This window comes from Artemia franciscana, chromosome 19 (assembly GCF_032884065.1).
Source record: "Artemia franciscana chromosome 19, ASM3288406v1, whole genome shotgun sequence".
NCBI classification, from domain to species: domain Eukaryota; kingdom Metazoa; phylum Arthropoda; class Branchiopoda; order Anostraca; family Artemiidae; genus Artemia; species Artemia franciscana.
The window spans coordinates 20,266,241-20,288,310 of record NC_088881.1 but is presented as its reverse complement, the minus strand read 5'-3'; the positions used below and the strand labels follow the sequence as shown (position 1 = coordinate 20,288,310).

General features: G+C 36.8%; 1 protein-coding gene across 3 annotated transcripts in view; it reads left to right on the top strand.

Moving 5' to 3' along the window:
• LOC136039397 (V-type proton ATPase catalytic subunit A) overlaps positions 1 to 22,070 on the top strand; it is an 81,360-nt gene that overhangs the window by 13,182 nt on the left and 46,108 nt on the right. The window contains exons 1-3 of one of the 3 annotated variants that reach the window (XM_065723096.1): positions 1,100 to 1,216; positions 15,089 to 15,182; positions 16,272 to 16,384. In XM_065723096.1, coding sequence (XP_065579168.1) covers positions 1,214 to 1,216; positions 15,089 to 15,182; positions 16,272 to 16,384 — 210 coding nt within the window. In that variant the 5' untranslated portion in view covers positions 1,100 to 1,213. Of the gene's footprint in view, positions 1 to 1,099; positions 1,217 to 15,088; positions 15,183 to 16,271; positions 16,385 to 16,427; positions 16,432 to 22,070 lie in introns of those variants that run through there. The other 2 variants (XM_065723097.1, XM_065723098.1) reach the window with 2 other exon arrangements.

The following is a 22,070-nucleotide window of genomic DNA, read 5'->3' as shown; positions in this document are numbered from 1 at the left end:
AATTATCTAAAGGAGGGCTCGCTAAGAACCGAATGGTTGAGGATGAGCTTCATCCAGCGTTGCACTCCAACCTGGAACACTATTCCTGGTGATGTTATTCCTGCAAATCCATTTGTTGACTCCTTCAAAAGAAGATTCAATAGATATTTAAAACCTCGAGGCTTCAAAAAGAAGCAATTGAATTTCCGAATATCAGATATCTTTAAGTACCTGGCGCTGTGAATATAGGGATACGAAAATGCTATGTATTTGTTCTTTTTTTTTAGAGATTCATCTTGCAGATATAAAAACAGTTTGTTCAGGCCAAAGTTCAATCGAATTTCGAAAAACTATATCTTAATACTTTGATTAGCCTACACTTGGATCGGTCAATCATAAATTTTATACTTGAAAGTTGAATTATGTTTAACACGAAAATTTGCGAACCGGATACAAAGTGGCATTAACATTCTGTGTAATTCTAATTTTATAAATATAATTATAAAGTAGTGGGATACAATGGGAGAATTGATAATCCTGTATTATGAATATAAAGTGTTCATTGCGAAATTTTTTATTGCTCAAAGGAAATTATTTTAAACTCTATGTGCTGGTCATCAAAGGAAAAAGTTGTAAATGGGGATCTTTATAGTTTTATTCATTAGCTGACTCGTTAACTATTTTGCCCGTTAAATGCCAAAAAAGTGTTTTTGTCATTTTATTCATTTAAAACCAATCATACATAAAACAAAGGATGGAGCGTGTCAGTACTGGTGTCCAAAAATGGTCAGTTCTGATAAACGGGAATCAAGCATAGAAATTTGCTTTTCTACGGCAATAATTGGGCCAATAATGCTGAATTTTCTTACAAGATAAGAATTGTAGGTTCATGTTGAGAAAAACAAAATATATTTCAGGAAAGAAAACTGAACAAAGTTTCGATTTGGCTGACGAAGTCTCTTTGTCAACCATTGGCTGCTTATGTTTGTAAAAAAGACACCCCTGATCCTGCTCTTCCCGAGACGGATGTCAACTGATGATCCCTGCCTCTAATTGTAGTGTAACAGCATCTATCGTTTTATCGTTTAATTTTTCTCATAGATTCCTCTCTGCGTAATATGTCGTCTGCAAGAAAACGGATTTCATGTGATAGATCATTTGATTCAAGAAATTTTAATATTTAATAGATCTTTGACTGGAAAAGAGACAAGGCTTTATAGGTCCAACGGTTGAAATGGTAAACTAAATCCCTATTTATCCTTATTATCCTAGACTCTTAGAGAGACATCATAGGCTACCATAAACTTAGTGGCTTATCTGGTAAAGTTCTGGGCCCAAATTAGTGTAGGGGAGTTTCCTACCTTAGAAGTCAGAGAAGTGAAAAGGCTAAAAATCAAAAGGCATCTTTCTTGTAACAAGAGCTGTAGTTAGAGTGATGATTTTGACATAGATGAGCCTGTATACAACAACCCTTCAGACTTGAGTATGGACATTCAGTATAAATATGCAAGGTGAAGATGTAAGATGTTTTAGTTTACCACAAATACATGAGGGCCCAAACCAAGATAGGACAAGTTAGTTTGGGTGCTATTTGGTTGTTTTATAGGTGTTTATATTTAAGCATGTATTTCAGGGGCAATACCTAGCATGGGGATACCATAGGGAGCTTATGGTAGGCATGCCACTTTGCCTGGATAGGAAATTTAAAGTACTGAAACCCTATAGGCAAGTTTGTATTCTCCTGATGAACCCTTGTGTTGGGTGGTTGCCTTGAACTATTTGTTTGATTTAAAGTTTTAAATATTCATTATATGATGACTTATGCTTACTTATGACACAACTGTCTGTCCATGGATCATTCTATACAGTTGAATGTGTATGGCTATGCTGTTTGACCTATGTAATTGGATAGATGAGTAGGGTTAAGGCCTTGCTCAAGTACTTATCTGTATTAATTACTAAAGTAGGAAAACAGTCTTCCTTTCTCCATCTGTCTTTCTTTTTGTTTTTATATTTTTTATTATGTATTATTTTTTATGTTTGGTTGTGTAGTATGTGTTTGTTTCTGTCTTTGTTCTGTTGCATTGGTGATTTCTTTCTTCACTATTGAGAAGGTCAATGCTGATGATTTCATTCTGGTTGAACAAAAGAACAAGAAAGGGATTCCTGTTAACTATATTATTATCAAAAAGTAGCAATTGAAGAATTTAAGTTCCACTTTCTAAAGGAGACTTTCAATTGAAATTCAATTCAAGTTCACTTTATATTTAAAAACATGATATGGACACAACCAATTATTAGTTTTTATTGTCATGCACACACAAAAATCCATTGACAAGTCAAAATTAACATTCACAAAATTATAATATATACAATTAACAACAATAATTGTCTCATTAACATGAAAATAAGTTGACAAGTATACACAAAATTATAATATATACAATTAACAACAATAATCCAGATTAAAAAGTAGACCCAGCACTAAACAACTTAACAAACAAGGGCACAAAACTAAGCTCATAACAAGCATGTGACACAGTCACAGGTTGAAGTTTTGGTACAGGCTCTGCAATGGCCCTGAGTGCCCTTACCCATGCTGGTTGATGTTTGGGCAGGAGGATATTTTGGTGTATAGGACTGGACAGGATTTTATTGCCAAAGGATTGGGCAAGTTTTAAACAATGAGATTGAAGGGTTTGATGTTGAAACTGATTAAGGAGGGATATGTATGGTACTTTCTGGGCTTTTGAGATTAGTAGGAAGGCATGGTATTGCACCCTCTCAACACAGTCCAACTGTTCCCTAGTCAGCCCAAAATGCCATACAGGGCAACAGTATTCAAGTGTGGAACAAATAAAAGAGAAATAGATGTGTAGGAGGTGTGGTACAGGGATTCCATGGTGAGCCAACAACTTCAGAGACCTAATGGCCAAATTAGCTTTTTTTAACATGCCATCAACGTGTTGGTTCTACTTCAGATCCAAAGTGATATGAATGCCAAGCAGTTTAATTTTGGTCACATGACAACCACTGACAGGTGGACCAACAAGGTTAGCAGAGCAGATTACTTTTGGTGTTGATTAGTCAATTTGCAATTGGAAATTAATACTGCTTAGTTTGTTTTAAACCTTGCTGAAATTGATTTTGTAATTTTTTATTCCAACTGTATATTTTCACAAGTTTTTAGCCAAAAGACAAGTTTAATATTTCCCTGGCCACTTCTCTGTTTCTTTTGTCAAGTGGCCAAATGTAAGCCAGAGGTGGCTGAACAAGTACTGGGGTGGTCCAGGTTTGGCACTTCTGACCACTTGGACAGAGAGGCATCCAGGTGGAACAGCAGTGGAGTATTTCCAGTTCTCTTTTACAAGGATGGTATTAAATGAGTTACCTTTGTTTTGGCATATCAGCAACTTGTTATTGCGTGAATCAATCCTGGAGAATTAAAAAAATCAAAACCTGCTGATTGTGCACCAGCCTTCTATCTATACATTAGACCAAAAATCAATTCTGAATATCAAAATATAAATATCAATATTGGGAACAATATTTAGAAATTTATGTTTATTTCCAGCTTTTTCAATGATCTACCAGTGAACATCCAACAGAAAAATTCTAGCATTTAAAAAGTTCTCATTAATATCTAGTGTAAATTTGAAAGTCTATGGGGGGCTGTGCCCCTTACCTATGGCCATAATAGGTGTCAACAATCTTGACTTGATGAAACTTAGCTTTTGCAGTAGTAAATTACAATGGAATGAAATATAAAATGGTATTTGAAATGACATAGAAAAAATTATAACAATTATTAATGTAAACATCCTTTATATTATGAAGTAAGAATTTCATTGCTTTAAGGTTTAAGAGTTTCATTCTTTGAAGTTTTTATATAAGGTATTTCTTGAGCTATATCTAGGGCCATCTGGGTGAATTTCCAGAAAAGTGACCATATTATCTAGAAATTGATAGAATAAGGAATGCAATAAAACTGCTTTTGTTTGTTTATCATGTTTTCTCTGGAAGTGAGTAACTTCTACATATTCACTGCTTTTTTATGTTTTTTCCAAGTATAATTACTTGCTAACAAGTCCAGTTTAAAGCTTTTAAGTAGATCTTAAGGTGACACTAAATCCCAACAGTTATGAAGGGTTAATCCCAACAGCTAACTAAGACAAGCATTATGAAGCAGAATCATTATAGTTTTTAGGCTAGGCTGTAGAGGTAACTTTTGTCTTAATTCAAATGTTGAAAATCCAGAATTTTTCTAAGATTGTAGTCAGTCAATCTCAACCAGTCTAGTCCTAACTATTGGCCAATCCCAACTATCTAAACCTATATACATACTGTACAGTATTAGGAGCCTATTATCTATGTATATGAAAGATACTTTTTAATCAGGATATTTGTATAAGGTTAGGAACTGGCAGAGGTCTGGGGTCTTACCCTAATTATCTAGGACCATAGGCCACATGGGACCATCAGGGGGAGGGTCATGTATATAAAAAAGATCCAAACTGGCCAGTAGCAGAACTCAACAAAAATTCCAAAAACTGCTGACAAATTTGTGGATAGTGGAAGCACTGGCATTTCCTGACAAACCTGCCAACAAATTTCACTAGGCCATGAAAGTTGCCAAGTCCCATGGCTACTATGCTACCCCACTTTTGCAGGCCACTGCAGAGGGTAGTGTTGATGCATTTTCACAGTAATTATAATAAAAAGAAGCATGACATAAGGAATGTAATGGTACTACTATTTTTATCCCAAGCCTACTCTTGTCAAGAAATAACAAGAATTAAGTGTCACTTTAAGGTATATTTTAGGGATTTAAGTTAGATTTGCAGGTAAAACAGTTATTATATTTAGAAAGAGCATAAAAAGGGCATTGAGTAGTGTATTCACTTTGCCCCTATGCAAGTAGCAGAATTGTCTCCCAGTTCACTGATAAGTCTATGCTAAGATACAGTAAAAGACTAGTGATTCATTGACAAGAACTATGTAAGAATATAATCCTAATATCTTTTTACCAAAGAGAAATGGAAATGAAATGTGTAGACATAAAAATCTAAGCTATGTATTAATGTAGTTATCAAAAGTGTTCAATGTTAAGCACACTGAAGAGGAACCTCTTTTTACAAAGATCAATTATTTTATTTTTGTTATTTTGGCCCATTTAATGTTTTAACTTTAACCATATATCAATAGAATCTTTTGTTTTTTTTATGATTCCTAGGTTATATAATTTCTGACAACAATATTTTACCTTAATATTGGGTTTCTAGTCTTGTTTTCTGTGGTCCAAGTCTTAAAAAGACTGTTCAAGTGATCTCAGCCGAATTTTAAGCCATTTCAGGTTTTTCTTCATAAAAAGATATTTGTTTTACAAATATATTCAAATAATGAACTACCATCTGATTAGGAAATGTCATGTACAACTCTAATCTAATTAAGTCTAAAAGGGCTAAAGACTACTGAAAGTCACCGCCCCATCAGCATCACTTCTACAGTTGTAGAAGTGCTTGAGAAATATGTGAACAAAGTTTTAATTCAGCATATCAAAGCCAACAGTATTCTCAAACCCTCTCAATATTGCTACATATCTGGCAGATTTTTTGACTTAAAAGATCCTTCTATATACTTATGACTATGTCACAACATTATTTACCCAAAGTGTTCCTGTCAACATGATCCTTCTAGACTTATCAATAGCTTTTGATAAAGTATGGCACAATTTTCTGATCTCAAAATATGAAACTGCAGCTATAAACATTTCTTCATTTAAGAGACATTTCAATTTTCTTCATTCAGACATTTCATTCAAGCTAAATATCAAATAAAAAAGAACTTCCCAAGAGAAGAGTTAAATCTATGTTTGAAATGATATAAATTCCAATATTCAATGTTTTCCAAAGCATAATTACATGTTGTTAGTAGCCTCTGGTCTTTTCCTCTTGTTTTGTTTTAATGGTTTGTTTGTGCATTGGGATGATAGAGCAATGTAATGGGTGGGGGCAAGGCTTTGATGGTTGTCTGTTGCCCAGCTAGGTTGGTTATCTTAGTATGGCTCCTATTATTAGTTTCAAGAGTTTCTAGGGGCACAAATAATTTTAAGTGCTTCTAGGGGCACAAATAATTGTACAAGTTTCAAGGGGCACAAATGTACAAAATGAAGGAAGGCAACAACTTTACTCGTTTTAAATGAAGAAACAAAAGAGGTATTTCTTAAAATCCCTGAAATATATTCCAGCATACATGTATTATTACACAGTGACAATTTTATTTCATTTAGTCAGTTGTAATAAAAGTCATATTTGGGTTGCTACTCCATGTTGAAACAGTTCTGAAATGAAAGTTGTAAGCTTTTAGCTACTGAAACTAACATTAGTTGTTCCCAGGCAAAGTTAGCATAATCTTGGCTTTACCTACATTTTTCTCAAAATTATTAGGGAAAAAGTGTTGAAACATTTTGCTAAAATTGCCCAAAATGAAAGCTAAAAAATGTTTTTGCTTCCTCCAAGTAAATTCTTTGTATCCATATTCATTCCTGAAAGGAGCATTGACTTTCTAAAAACAGAAATAAATTGCATTTACAAATTTCTGATTATATAGCATTGATGATTGTGTTGATCAAGCAGTTTGTGGTAACAAACTGTAGTGAGGAGTGACCCAGCTCAGTAGTAACCAAAACCCTAAAAACGGAATTTTGATACCAATAATTCATCAAAAGAATTGCATTTAATGCTGATTTTAAATATACAAGTTTCATCAAGTTTAGTCTTACCCATCAGAAGTTACAAGCCCAAGAAAATTGGCCTTATTTTAGAAAATAGGTGGAAACACCCTCTAAAAGTCATAGAATCTTAACGAAAATCACACCATCAGACTCAGCATATCAGAGAACCTCACTGTAAAAGTTTCAAGCTCCTATCTACAAAAATGTGGAATTTTTAATTTTTTGCCAGGAGGCAGATCAGTGATGTGTGTTTATTTGTTTGTTTGTTTTTGTTTTGTTTTTTTTTTGTTTTTTTTTTCCCAGGGGTGATGGTATCAACCCAGTGGTCCTAGAATGTTGTGAGAGGGCTAATTCTACTGGAGATGAATGGTTCTAGTGTCCTTTTTAAGTGACCAAAAAATGGAGGGCACTTAGGCCCCCTCCCACGCTAATTATTTTCCCAAAGTCATCGGATCAAAATTCTGAGATAGCCATTTTATTCAGCAGAGTCGAAAAACCTTATAACTATGTCTTTGGGGACAACTGTCTCCCCTGCAGTCCCCATAGGAAGGGCTACAAGTTACAAATTTTGACCAGTGCTTACATATAGTAATGGTCATTGGGAAGTGTACAGACGTTTTCAGGGGGATTTTTTGGTTGGGGGAGGGTTTGAGAAGAGGGGGATATGCTGGGGGAACTTTCCATGGAGGAAGACAATTTCCATGAAGCGAGCACAGGATTTTCTAGCATTATTAAAAAAAAAAACAATGAAAAAATAAATATGAAAAGTTTTTTCAACTGAAAGTAAGAATCTGCATTAAAACTTAAAACGAACAGAAGTTATCACGCTTATGAGGGGTTCACCTCCTCCTAATACCTCACTCTTTACGCTAAAATATTTTTAGTAATTTCAACAATTTATTCTACGGCTTTTGTGATTCAGGGGTCATTCTTAAGAAATTGGGACAAAATTTAAGCTTTAGTGTAAAGAAAGAGGTACTGACGAGGGGGTGAACCCCCTCATATACGTAATAAAAACATGCGAATACAGAAGTTCGTTACGTATCCTAATTCTTAAGTTACGTATATCTTTTACTAATAAAAACGTTCGTAAAAAGAAAATCGAAGTTCTAGTTGCCTTTTTAAGTAACCAAAAAATTGGAGGGCAACTAGGCCTCCTCCCCCGCTCCTTTTCTCAAAATTATTCGATCAAAACTATGAGAAAGCCATTTATCCCCCAAAAAATAAATATGTAAATTTTGTTTTAATTATTCATCTGCGGAGAGCCAAAATCAAAACATGCATTAATTCAAAAATGTTCAGAAATTAATAAAAAACAAGTTTTTTCAACTGAAAGTAAGGAGCGACATTAAAACTTAAAACGAACAGATACTACTTCGTATATGAAAGGGACTGCTCTCTCCTCAACGCCCCGCTCTTTACGCTACTGAATATATCTTCCATCCAAAAAAATGGTTGCACATTTCCCAATAACCTATGTAAACAACAAGCAAATTTCATTTGACCTTTCTTCAGTGGCTGGGGAGGGGGGGGGGGGTCATATCATCCTTAGAGGCATAATTGTTGGATTTTTCAACTATGTTGAGCAATATGTGTCTCAAATAATCATCACCCCTGAAAAAAAAAAACAAAAAAAAACACATGTTTTTGTTATGTTATGTTAAGATCCTTTGTCTTTTCCAAATATTTCCATTTTTTATTGGAAATCAGGCAAATATTCTCAGGCTCTTAGCTTTCGATGGGCAATATTAAATTTCATTAATTTTGTATATTTGGCAGCAACATAAAAAGACGATTCTTTTGATGTATTTATGGTTGTCAAAATTCTATCTTAATGAGTTATGGTTGCTATCAGGCCGAATTCCTCGTTACTTACAGTTTGTTACCATGAACTGTTTGATAGTTATGTTGGTTAAATATGTATATCATAAATATGATACTTTATATTTGATTAACCTAACCTACTACGATTTTACTAGGCTTAAGCTTTAGACTATATTTGAGGAAGTTAAGTTTTTTTTAATCACTACTGTTGGGTCAATGCTTCTTTCAACGAAGGGAAAATGAACTCTGAGTTGATAAAACCAGCACTTTTGATAAATAATGCATATGTATTAAATACATACCAATTGTATTATTTTCACATGAAATACGTTCCACTTTCACTCTAAACGAAATTTTAATATTTACTGTATTAATGGTATGACAGGGGCTGGAAAAATTTATACCCCCCCCCCTCTTGCGGAAAAAACCTTGATCTGGCTGTGATTTACTCATTCCTGATTTATAAGGTTTTAAAAATTTTAAAATGTATTTCTTAAATTTAGGGGGAAAGGTTTTATATGGCTTAAGTACTACTGAAATGATAGGAATTGCATTGTTGAAAAGCAGGTGAAATGTGCAAAAAGGGCAAATTTTTAAAATACAGGTTTTGGAGGGGGAGAGGGCACATAGAAAAACATTGAGCAGACAGTTTGATGCTTACAGTCCATCAGTCATCCCTTCATGTCCATTAAATAAAAAAACAAGTCTTTTAAACTTAAAGTAAGGAGCAACATTACAACTTAAAACGAACCGAAATTATTGCGTATATGAAGGGGGTCGCCCCTCCTCAACACCTCGCTCTTTGCGCTAAAGTTTTTTAGTAATTTTAAAAAAGCGTCTTATTGTTCTAATTAAATGGCCCTTCTGTTTCAGGAGTCATTCTTAAAAAAATTGGGACAAAATCTGAACTTTAGCGTAAAGAGTGTGGTGTTGAAGAGGGGGTAACCCCCTTCATATACGTAATAATTTCTGTTCTTTTTAAGTTTTGATGCTGCTCCTCACTTTCAGTTGAAAAACTTTTTTCATATTTAATTTCTGATCGTTTTTTTTTGAATAATGCCAGGAATCTGACCCCCCTTCCACGAAAAAAAAGCCTCACCATGGAAATCTCCTCTTGAAAATTAAGTCTCGGTGAAAATTTACCCTGGAATATTACTCTTAACCACTCTGCACGTAAAATTGAGATGGAAAAGAGAAAGCAAGACATAGAAAAAGAAATTTATGTGAGAATTCTGGCAAATTCCCGCAGCGCATAATTTCCTCTAACAAGGACACTCCCTGGAGACTTCCCTCCCCATGGAAAAACCCCCCTCAGAAAATTTGTCCACCGCCACCCAAAAATGTATGCATGCATCCCAATAACAAATACTATGTGTAAACAATGGGTAAATTTTATAACTTGATGCCTTTCCCCTGGGGCTGTGGGGGGATCATGTTATACCCAAAGGCATAGTTATTGGGCCTTTCAGCTATGATGAACAAAATGGCTGTCTCAAAAACTTTGACCAGACGATTTTGGGAAAAAAGTGGTGGGGAAGGTGGCCTAGTTGCCCTCCAATTTTTTTGGTCACTTAAAAGGGAACTGCAACTCATAATTTACCAAATTATTTGCAAAAATACAAAATTTCACATTTTTGCAGATAAGAGCTTGAAACCTATACAATAGGGTTCTCTGATATGTTGAATCTGATGTTGTGATTTTCATTAAGATCATTTGACTTTTAGGGGATGTTTCCCCTTTTTCTCGTAAATCAGGAAAATTTTCCCAGGCTAATTACCTAATTAAGACTAAACTTAATGAAATTTATATATTTGAAATGAGCATAAATAGCCGATTCTTTTAATATATCTGTTTGTATCCAAATCCGTTTCTTCAAAATGGTTTTCAATTCCTACTGAGCCAGGTCGGTCCTTACTTACAGTTCGTTACCACGAACTGTTTGAACCGCAATTTTCTCAGAGTTTTCTTTTGGTTGTTATTACCTATATGTGGGAGTTACCCCTCCTCAGTACCTTGTTCTTTACGCTAATGTGTTTGTGAATTTGTATAAAGCTAATTATTCTAGTTAAACTGTCCTTGTGTGGAGTCATTTTAAATAATTGGAACAAAAAGTCAAACATTAGCGCAAAGAGTGAGGTACTGAGAAGGGTCAACCCCCTCATATACTTAATAATTTCTGTTTGTTTTAAGTTTTAATGTTGTTCCTTACTTTCAGTTGGAAAAAAACTTTTTTTTTTATTTAATAACAACCACAAGCCCAAGACATACAATATCTTTGGTCTATTATCACATAAAAATTTTAGTTAAGAAGCTGCTTAAGATGATATTAAATACTACGTTTGGCTGAAAAATAGCACAAACAAATTATTGTTTATATTGGCCATTATTTGACAAAATTCTAACTTTAGCGTAAAGAGCGAGGTATTGACGAGGGGAAGAAACTCCCTCATAACGTAATATGGGGGGGGGGTCACCCCCTCGTCAATACCTTGCTCTTTACGCTAAAGCTCGGATTTTGTTCCAATTCTTTAAGACTGCCCACATAATGCCATTAGTCATTTAATTAGTATAAATAGCTCTTTTGAAATCATTAAAAATAACTTAGCGTAAAGGACAGGTTATTGTCGGAGGGGGGGGGGCACACTCTTATACGTAATATTTTTTCTTCTTTTTAAGTTTTAATGTTACTTTTTACTTTCAGTTGAAAAAACTTGTTTTATGGCAATCGCAAATTCTGTTGGTCTGTCAGTCTGTCTGTTGGTCCCAGTTTTGCTACTTTAGGCACTTCCAGATAAGCTAGGACGATGAAATTTGGCAGGCGTATCAGAGACCACACCAAATTAAGTTAAAAATAGTAATTTCCCCGATTTGACCATCTGGGAGGGGGGGAGTGGGGGACGGTTAATTAGGAAAAATTAGAAAAAATGAGGTATTTTAACTATGAGAACAAAGAAAGGGAACAAAAAATGAAAAGAGAAAAAACAAATAGGTTGTTTAACTTTTGTTTAACCGTTTGTTTAACTAACAAACGGGTGATCAGATCTAAATCAAATTTGATATTTAGAAGGATATCGTGGCTCAGAGCTCTTATTTTAAATCCCGACCGGATCCGGTGACATTGGGGGGGGGGAGCTGGAGGGGGAAACCTAAAATCTTGGAAAACGCTTAGAGTGGAGGGATCGGGATAAAACTTGGTGAGAAAAATAAGCACAAGTCCTAGATACGTGATTGACATAATCGGAACAGATTCGCTCTCTTTGGGGGAGTTGGGGGGAGGGTTAATTCTGAAAAAGTAGAAAAAATGAGGTATTATTAACTTTCGAAGGAGTGATCGCAGCATAATGAAATTCCATATTTAGAAGGACCTCGTAACTCAGATCTCTTATTTCAAATCCCGACCGGATCCAGTATCATTGGGGGGAGTTGGGGGGACCGGAAATATTGGAGAACGCTTAGAGTGGAAAGATCAGGATAAAACTTGGTGGACAGAATAAGCACAAGTCCTAGATACGTGATTGACATAACCGGACTTAATCCGCTCTCTTTGGGGGAGTTAGAGGGGGTGTTAATTCGGAAAAATTAGAAAAACTGAGGTATTTTCAATTCGAGAATGGGTGACCGGATCTTCATGAAATTTGATATTCAGAAGGAAATGATATCTCAGAGCTCTTATTTTAAATCCCGACCAGATCTGGTAACATTGGGGGGAATTGGAGGGAGAAACTGGAAATATTGGAAAGCACTTAGAGTTGAGAGACCGGGATGAAACTTGGTGGGTAGAAAATGCAAACTTCGTACATACGTGATTGACGTAAAGAGACTGGATCCGCGCTCTTTGGAGGAGTTAGGGGGGAGGTCCAGTGCTTTGGCGAGTTCGGTGCTTCTGGACGTGCTTACCTTACCTTAGACCTTAGTTCCTCCTGTGCCGCCAGAGGCAACCAGAGCATCCAAAAAGAGCCGCCAGTCGTCCCTCATATGTGCTGCTGCCCAGACGTCTTCCCACCGGGGTTGGACTATCGCATTGATGTGTTTTAGGTCCCGCTGGTACGTACGACGAAGTGTATTCTTCGGCTTCCCTCTTCTTCGGGTTCCCTCTGGTTGCCACTCCAGTACAGTTCTGGGGAGTCTATCTCCCGCCATACGGATAACATGCCCCAGGTAGCGCCATCTTCGTTGGCGTATGACATCTGTTACCAGGGGCTGGCGCGAGATAGACCGAACAGTCTGGTTGGTTATGTGGTCTCTCCAGTTAATGTTCATTATTCTGCGAAGACAGTTGTTCTCGAAGGCAAGAATCCTCTTTTCTTGGTGTTGGTTTAGTTTCCAACATTCACAGCTATAAAGGAGGGCGGAGATGACGTTACTGTTGAACAGCCTCATTTTCAGTTTCAGGGAGTACTTTTTCGATCGCCACACTGGCTTTAGTCGATTAAAAGCTCCACTGGCTTGTCCAATCCTAGACTGCACCTTCTTTTCGCTGGATCCAGTTCGTTCGACTGTACTTCCAAGGTATCTAAAATCCACTACCTGCTCTACTGTATTGTCCCCGCACTTTAAGCCCAGTGGTGAGTCGCTCGTTGCCATGCTTTTTGTTTTGTCCGAGTTGATCTTTAGTCCCAAAAGACTCGCTTTCTCTCGGATTACTTCGAGAAGATCCTGGAGCCTTTCCTTGTTTGCTTCCATCAGGGTGATGTCGTCGGCGAAATCAAGATCTGCTAGTCGTTTGTTGTCGCAGATTTGGATACCAAACCCCGTGCAGTCTCGGAGCACATAATCGATTACAAGGACAAAAAGCAAGGGGGAGAGGACACACCCCTGTTTGACACCGGACATGATATGGAAATACCTTGTATTTCCTTCGTGGGTCCGAACGCAGCACTCGGTGTTTTCATATAGGGCAATGATCAAGGATACAAGTTTTTCTGGAATGCCGTAATATCGGAGGATATTCCACAACGAATCTCGGTGTATTGAATCGAAGGCTTTTTCGAAATCCACAAAGACAAGGTACATCTTTTGCCTCCATTCGTTGCATTCCTCGATCATCATGCGTAGGACATATATAAGGTCGGAGCAGGAGCGGGATGGGCGGAAGCCATGTTGCTCGTCTTTAAAATTGGTAGGCGTGTCAGGGACCTGCACAAATTGACTTGATAAAGTCGTTTTCCCCGATTCGACCATCTGGGGGGCTGAAGGGAGAGGCAAAATTAGAAAAAATGAGGTAATTTTAACTCACGAGTGGGGGATCGGATCTTAATGGATTTTGATATTTGGGAGGACCCCGTTTCTCAGAGGTCTTATTTTAAATCCTGACTGGCATTAAGCCTCTGATTTTCCTTTTAAATTAATCTATTGATTCTTAGAATTTTGCTAGAGCTCATGCCATATGAGCTCTTGGCTCTTCCGACCCCGTCACAAGTGCCATATGAGCTCTTCGCTCTTGTTTTTAAATTTAATTTCTGATTGTTTTTTAAATAATGCTGGGAAATCCGGCGCCCCCTTCATGGAAACTCTTCCCCAATGGAAAATTCCTCCATGAAAAGATCCTCCCACGTAGGACTTAACTTGATTAAATTTATATACTTAAAAGCAGCATAAAAAACCAATTCTTTTAATGTATCTATTTGTATCAATATTCCATTTTTTAGGGCTTCGGTTACTATTTAGCCGGGTTGCTCCTAACTTACAGTTTGTTACCACGAACTTTTCGATTTATCTTAGTTGGTTGGCAATTTTCACAAGACTTCGTTTTTAAAAAATAAAGAATACTTCTTAACAGTTTATTGCGCATCTAATCAGATGCACCAAAAGCCAATGCAGATCTAACAGCAAAAATTTTTCATTACCACTATCTATTTATTGTATCTGGAATTGTGTTAATAGTAGCCAAAGTTTTTTTTATTCTTACACTTTCCTATTGTCTTTTTTATGAGATGGAACTGTCTTGTTTTGTAGCAATCAAGCTGAGACAAGCGTAGGATAGGAGAAAGCTTATTTTTTTTATAGAGTTAAACTTGTTACAAGCTAAGGAGTTTTTTTCATAGTTCTAAGTTCTGTTAAATTTTGTGTAATGAACATATAACTATGCTTGAAATATTGAATATGTCTAGATCCTTTCATGTCCCAAAACAAGTTGAAACCCCTCAAACAGAACTATGTCTATGCTCCAGCTTTCTGGATTCTTGTGTTAAAATACCTCATTGTTGTTTCTGGCTGTATCTTTTTTTGGAGGAATCAAGCTAATCATACGAATGACAAGGAAGGGAAATTGATAGAAATATTGGCTACTTACTCCTTCGTTTTTTTCCATGTTTTGGTCGATGGAAGCATACAATATTCAGCTGATTTGCCACTGACTGTTTCATAGGGTAGCAGGCAATGAAACATAAAAAAAAACTTATCAGTTTGAGAATGTAAACATACATAGGACTATCAACAACAGCATCTATGAATGAAGTCCTTAATAATTTGGCTACTAGCCTCAAATTTTAATTTTCGGAAACTATGTTTTTCACAGAATATCTGATCTCTTCGTTTTTTTTCACTTTCAGGCAGGAGCAATGGATAATGCGGCAAAGATGCCAAAAATCCGAGATGAAGAAAGAGAAAGTAAATTTGGCTATGTGTTTGCAGTTTCTGGGCCAGGTAATTTCAGTTCCATTGTTGAATAGTTAGAATTGTTGAAGTATTTACTTTATCAGATATCATAAAATAGAATATAACTAAAGTGAGGAATCTGGATAATTGCATGCTGAACTAGTTTTCTTGATAGCATGTTCTCTATACTGGGCAGCATATCACTGTAGTAAAGCACCCAACTATTGTTCAGGAAGTTGTTAGTTTTGTGTTAATTGATGCCAGGCTCTTTGCAGCAAGTTTATAATATTCTAAAAATCAACATTAAAGTTTAAAAAACCTGTTTTACATCAGTTTTGCATTCTGTTAAAACTCTGGTTACATATTTGAATATGGAATAAGATTTTACTTTATGACAACTAATTTCTTTTTTTTTTTGTAAATTCAAGTCGAAGAACAGACAAATTTGAAATTTGCCAAAATTGTTATCCAAAAACCCTATGGAATTATAGAATTATAGAAATGGAATTATAGAAGAAAGAATAGTAGTTTGTGTCCAAACTTGCTGTTAACTGGTCTAATCAGGAAATCAACTAGGATCTACTACTACTGCTTGAAAACACAGTTGTTGCACATTAGGATAAGCGATTCATACATGCTGCTATCTTAAGAAATGCTAAGAGCTGCTTATGAAATTCTGTGTCCAAGGGGCACGGGTTTAATCCCAGTTGTGACCAGTTATTTAGTTTGGGACGGGGGTCAGTGGTGTGACTCTGTAAGCTCAGCCAGAGTCGACCCAGCTCTAAATGGGTACCTGGAGAAATCTGGGGAAGGTAAGCAGGAAGGATATGTAAAAGCACAGGATGGTTGGCCCCCAGCCCCCCATGAAACAGAGATCAGCACCGCCGGTTTGGAACTTAAGGGTCTAGTCCCGTCTTACATACACATCATCTTCTTTTACTTTGTAGCAACAAATTATTCTTCTAAAGCAGAAAGTAAGTAGTTGTACTAATTCTGCTATAGTGATAAAACAGCTCTTGGTCAGAAGCTCGTTGAAATACTAATCCTTTTAGTTAAAGAATCAAATTACCTGCTGTTTTGTCTTCACTTGCAATGGGACCATTTTATTTTGCACTAATTGTTAAATTTTCCTTGTAGTTGTTACAGCCCAGAAGATGTCTGGATCTGCTATGTATGAATTAGTTCGAGTTGGCTACTATGAACTAGTTGGTGAAATCATTCGTCTGGAAGGTGATATGGCCACAATTCAAGTAAGCTATTTTAGCGTTTATTAGCCTTCATTCAATTCACAATTCAAGTTGCCCAAAATCACTAGACTAGAAAATCAATCAATAAAAATGGAGACCCATTAGGGTTATGTCTTCACTTGTATTTCTCCATTAGTAATATAACCACTTTGAAAGCTTTTGGTTAGAAATTTTTCTTTCCATGTGCCTCCAATTGCTTCTTTTCCCTTTGAAATTTGAACAAAGTTACTATGTATTTGCTGGTTCTGCTAGGTTTTAGGGCTGTGGAATTTTGCAGGATAAAATATTCAGAAAGTAAAACAAGACAGAAAAAAAAAACTCACAAACAATTGAGAAAGAACTGCTTCAATAAGTTATCGTTAGGTAAAGAAAAGATGATTAAACACTAGTGATGAATCACCTAAGATAACATTAAGTCAATGAATAGTATTAAACTACCCTATTAATGGTAGTCAATTTCATCTCTCCAATCTACACAGCCCCTCCCCTGTTTCTTCATTTCGCTGTCTGACAGCTCTTCTTAGCCTGTTGCTTCTAATGTTTCTGCGTGATTCAATTAAATATCTATCTCTTAGCTCCTTGATGGGTACGATGGAGGCGTAGAAGTTGTCAGCACATTTGAAATTTTGTCCGTAGTTGCATCAATCTGTCTCAAATGATTGAATCAACAGCCAGGAAATACCTAGTGGTCTTTTCCCAGTACATCCGCAGTGCGGGAGGCTTCACATTAACCATGAGAAACTGAACGCTGATATGTCTTTGCATCTCTTCAAAGTAAACCAGTTGTCCATGCTGTTTTTATGGCACTTGGTATTAACCAAGTGACATATAGCAATCGCAAATTCATTCGGTCTGTCGGTCTATCTGTCCCGGTTTTGCTACTTTAGACACTTCCAGGTAAGCTAGGATGATGAAATTTGGCAAGCGTATCACGGACCGGACCAGATTAAATTGAAAATAGTCGTTTTCCCGATTTGACCATCTGGGGGGAGGGGGAGTGGGGGGCCAGTTAATTCAGAAAAATAAAAAAATGAAGTATTTTTAACTTGCGAATAGTTGATCAGATCTTAATGAAAATTGATGTTTGGAAGGATATCGTGTCTCAAAGCTCTTATTTCAAATCCCGACCGGATCTGGTGACATTGGGGGGGAGTTGGGAGGGGGAAACCTAAAATCTTGGAAAACACTTAGAGTGGAAGGATCGGGATGAAACTTGGTGGAAAAAATAAGCACAAGTCCTAGATACGCGATTGACATAACCGGAACGGATCCGCTCTCTTTGGGGTAGTTGGGGGGGAGGGTTAATTCTGAAACATTAGAAAAATGAGGTCGGGTGATCGGATCTCAATGAAATTTGATGTTTAGAAGGATATCGTGTCTCAAAGCTCGTATTTTAGATCTTGACCGGATCTGGTGACACTGGGGGGAGCTTGGGTGACCTAAAATCATGGAAAATGCTTGGAGTGGAGGGGTCGGGATGAAACTTGGTGGGAAAAATAAGCAGAAGTCCTAGATACCTGATTGGCATAATTGGAACGTATCCGCTCTATTTGGGGGTTTGGTGGGGGTTATTATGAAAAATTAGAAAAATGGTGTATTTTTAACTTACGAAGGAGTGACTGGATTTTCATGAAACTTCATATTTAGAAGAATCTCGTAACTCAGATCTCTTATTTTAAATCTCAACCGGATCCAGCGTCATTGGGGGGGGGGGCGGAAATCTTAGAAAATACTTAAAGCAGAGAGATCAGGACGAAACTGGATGGGCGGAATAAAAACAAGTCTAAGATACGTGACTGACATAACCGTAGCGGATCCGCTATCTTTGGTGGAGTTGGGGGGGATAATTCGGAAATAAGGTATTGTAACTTACGAACGGGTGATGAGATCTTAATGAAATTTGATATTAAGAAGGATCTTGTGCTTTAAAGCTCTTATTTTAAATTCTGACTAGATCTTCTGACATTGGGGGAGTTGGAGAGGGAAATCGGAATTCTTGGAAAACGTGAAAACAGAGGTATTTTTATCTTACGAATAGGTGATCGGATCTTAATGAAACTTGATATATAGAAGGATCTTACGTCTCAGATGCTCAATTTCGACTCGAATTGGATCCGGGGACATAGGGGGTTGGAGGAGGTAAACAGAAATCTTGGAAAACGCTTAGAGTGGAGAGGTCGGGATGAAATTGATGTGAAGAATAAGCACAAGTTCTAGATACGTGATTGACATAATCGGAACGGATCTGTTCTCTTTAGAAGAGCTGGGGTGTGTTAATTTGGAAAAATTAGAAAAATTGAGGCATTTTTAATTTGAGAACGGGTGACCGGGTCTTACTGAAATTTGATATTTAGAAGGAACTCATGTCTCAGATTACTTATTTCAAATCCCGACCAGATCTGTTGACATTGGGGGGAGTTGGAGGGGGAAATCGGAAGTCTCGGAAAATGCTTAGAGTGGAGGAATCGGGATGAAGCTTGGTGGACAGAATAAGCAAATGTTTTAGATACGTGATTGACTCAACCGATTTGGATTCGCTCTTTTTGGGGGAGTTGGGGGGAGGGGTTCAGTGCTTTGGCGAGTTTGGTGCTTCTGGACGTGCTAGGACGATGAAAATTGGTAGGCATGTCAGGGAGCTGCACAAATTGACTTGATAAAGTCGTTTCCCCAGATTCGACCATCTGGGGGGCTAAAGGGAGAGGAAAAATTAGAAAAAATAAGGTATTTATAACTTACGAGTGGGTGATCAGATCTTAATAAATTTTGATATTTAGAAGAACATCGTGACTCAGAGCTCTTATTTTAAATCCCGACCGGCATTAAGCCTCTGATTTTCAATCTATTAACTCTTAGATTTTGTTAGAGATCATACCATATGAGCTCTTGGCTCTTAGCTCTTCTGGCCTCGTCACAAGTGCCATATGTGCTCTGAGCTCTTGTTCTAAAACCGTTAATGTTGGTTCGGTCTACTAAATCGGTGATCATTGATTCAGTTATAAGCTTGCGAAACGGGTTGATCAGAGGTCAATATCGGTGTTCTGTGGCTCAATTACCTTCCAAGTTGTGTCTCTTTGTAATAATCTAGTCTTCAGCCATTGGTATTCTTTCGTATTCTGCTTTTTGCCTCAGGCTGTCTTTCTCCACAACGTACTGGATCATCGATTTGCGATCAGCTTCAGCAAGGTCTAAATCGAGCATCTGTAGCTGAGAGAGAGGTATATCTTCCATCAGGCCGACGGATTGTTCGTTATCGAATGTAGACGAACTAGCTGCAGTCTCTTAAAACACGGAATATTCAGAAATTTTGCAAGACTAAGGTGCCCACGACGGGTCGTCGTTATCATCAGATTACATCCAAGTCAGAAAGGTCATTGGGCAGGAAAAAGAGCATATTCCGCTTTTTCCCTGGTCATTTTTTCGGCAGCTCTTCTTGATTTTTGACGCAAAATCTTTTCCTTTGACGGCCGTGAATGGGAAGCCAGTTGTATGCGAGGTTCCATCTCTTCGTCACCTAGAAAAAACCGTCATAAGTACTGATATACCCGACAATATCGGTGCATCGTTTTTGTACCCCTCTGTAGCTGTTGTAACCATATGGTCCCAGTTGCCCTACACTTGCCGTTCAACCTGTTATTCGAGATTTGCTTTTATTGTTTTTACGCTAGATGTCAGCTAAATAACATACGTACAGTCCGACGTCTCTGGGAAACAACCACAAAAAAACTAACTTAACCATTTGGCTGACATTTGAAAAATAGCCTTACTCTATCTGATATTTTTGAACTTTTCAAAGAAAGCTTTTCTTACTCAGTGTCGCAAAAACACAGAGAAACCGAAATCTATTCATGAAATATGACTCATCTGCTGTTATTCCACCCGTAATAGATGAAATTTGCTTCACTTTTGGCATGTTGACTTTTTGCTCTGATAATCCGTTAGTAACTGGCCACCAATGACATCCATCGACCAAACAAAGAATTTATCAAGTAGCCTAAACAGTAAGCTACGAGATGGTGTGCTTTACAGTCTGCTAAGAACAATTCAAGGAGTGGAAAAAAATAAAACAAACCGTAACCATATGGTTACGTACGGTCTGGAAGAGTTAAGGCATTTTTAATGTTTGAGGTTCAGCTCACTTTAGACCTTGGGGCACAACAATACAAATTCCAGCTTTGCTTAACCTTTCACCTCTCTGTATCGTTTATTCATTGTTATTACTTCACTAGACCACACTTCACTTGTTTCTTCTTCTTCTGTTTCAGCAAACGTGGGCTTTTCGGTCGGGACTATTCAGCCCTTTTCCTTTTGATTCACTCCGTGAGCTGAACAGAGCTTCTGAATTGGTTGCTTCTTATTCATCTAGAATCTGCTCAGATTTCTTTCAGTATTTCTCTTTATTCTAGCAGTTGAAATATAAGAGGATAAATATTGGGTTCTGTGCTCTGTGTGCAGATATGATGAGCTACACTCTTAGCTGATTGTGAGATTTTGTGGTGTTTGAAGCACTTTAACAGTTTACATTGCATGGTATACTGTGCAGACCGCAGTATATTACATTCAAATCGGCAATGATCAATTGTTTCATTTTTTATATTACAATACCTGCAAAGAGGGGAAGAGAGAACTGGGCCACTTGAATTAGTGAACTGATATAAAAATGCCTGAAAATTTAGCCCATTTGAGCCAGACGAAATTCTCTGATAAATTTTAGAAAGGTGTTTATTGGAGAAGGGAGATAAAATTGGATTATTCTTATTTAACATTACCTCTGATAACCTCTAGCGATATAACGGCCTCTAATGGAGATTGGTCTCCCACTTGGTTGGTCAACATTTACATCTTTTTATCGTTAGTAATCAAAGGTTGATTATTCATGAGGTACTCTAATGCCATGATTATGTCATTTAGCTCTGCAGACATTATAGACACATTATCATACATTCTCTCACCCATTACAATATTAAGGGGTGGGAGAAAAGGTCCACTTGCCACTTCTCATTCATTTTAGAACCATTAACAAAAATTTAGAAATAGTTTTTATATATATTTGTCTGCCACTTCTCATTCATTTTAGAACCATCAACAAAAATTTAGAATTGTATTAAGTTCAGCAAATTTTTCTGGATGAAGGCAATGTGGGTAAGTTCTTCAGTCCACTTTGAGAAATTAGTGTTTATTATGGGGATTGACCAACTCCATGGGGGGAGGGGGTTTGGGAAATGTAGGTGCAATAGACTTTGCTGGCACTGGGAATTTCTTCTAGGTTTTTACTATTGGCTTCAATTTTTGTCAGATGATTTATCAAAAGAAATATTCATCTTTCATTTATTGTTGATAATTCGCTCTCAGTAAGCAGAAACTCAGTACTTGTTGGTTTTCTAAGACCAAATATGAGACAGATTATATAATTTTGTTTTGTTTCAATTTTTGTATTAGGATCTTTGCACAAGCACCATGAACAATTAACTTGTAGTCAATATGGGGCCTTATATGTGATTTATAAAATTGGAGTAAAGTTTTCTTATTACAAGCCCCAATTTGTGGATAGTAGTCTTTTTATTATTCTTATTTTCATATGGCATATTTTTTTATTGTATTTGTGATGTGAAGGTGGAAATTAAGTTTTTGGTCTGGTCAAGTATGAGACTTATTTGATTGTCTTCTGGAATAATTATTCAACTTAGGGTAT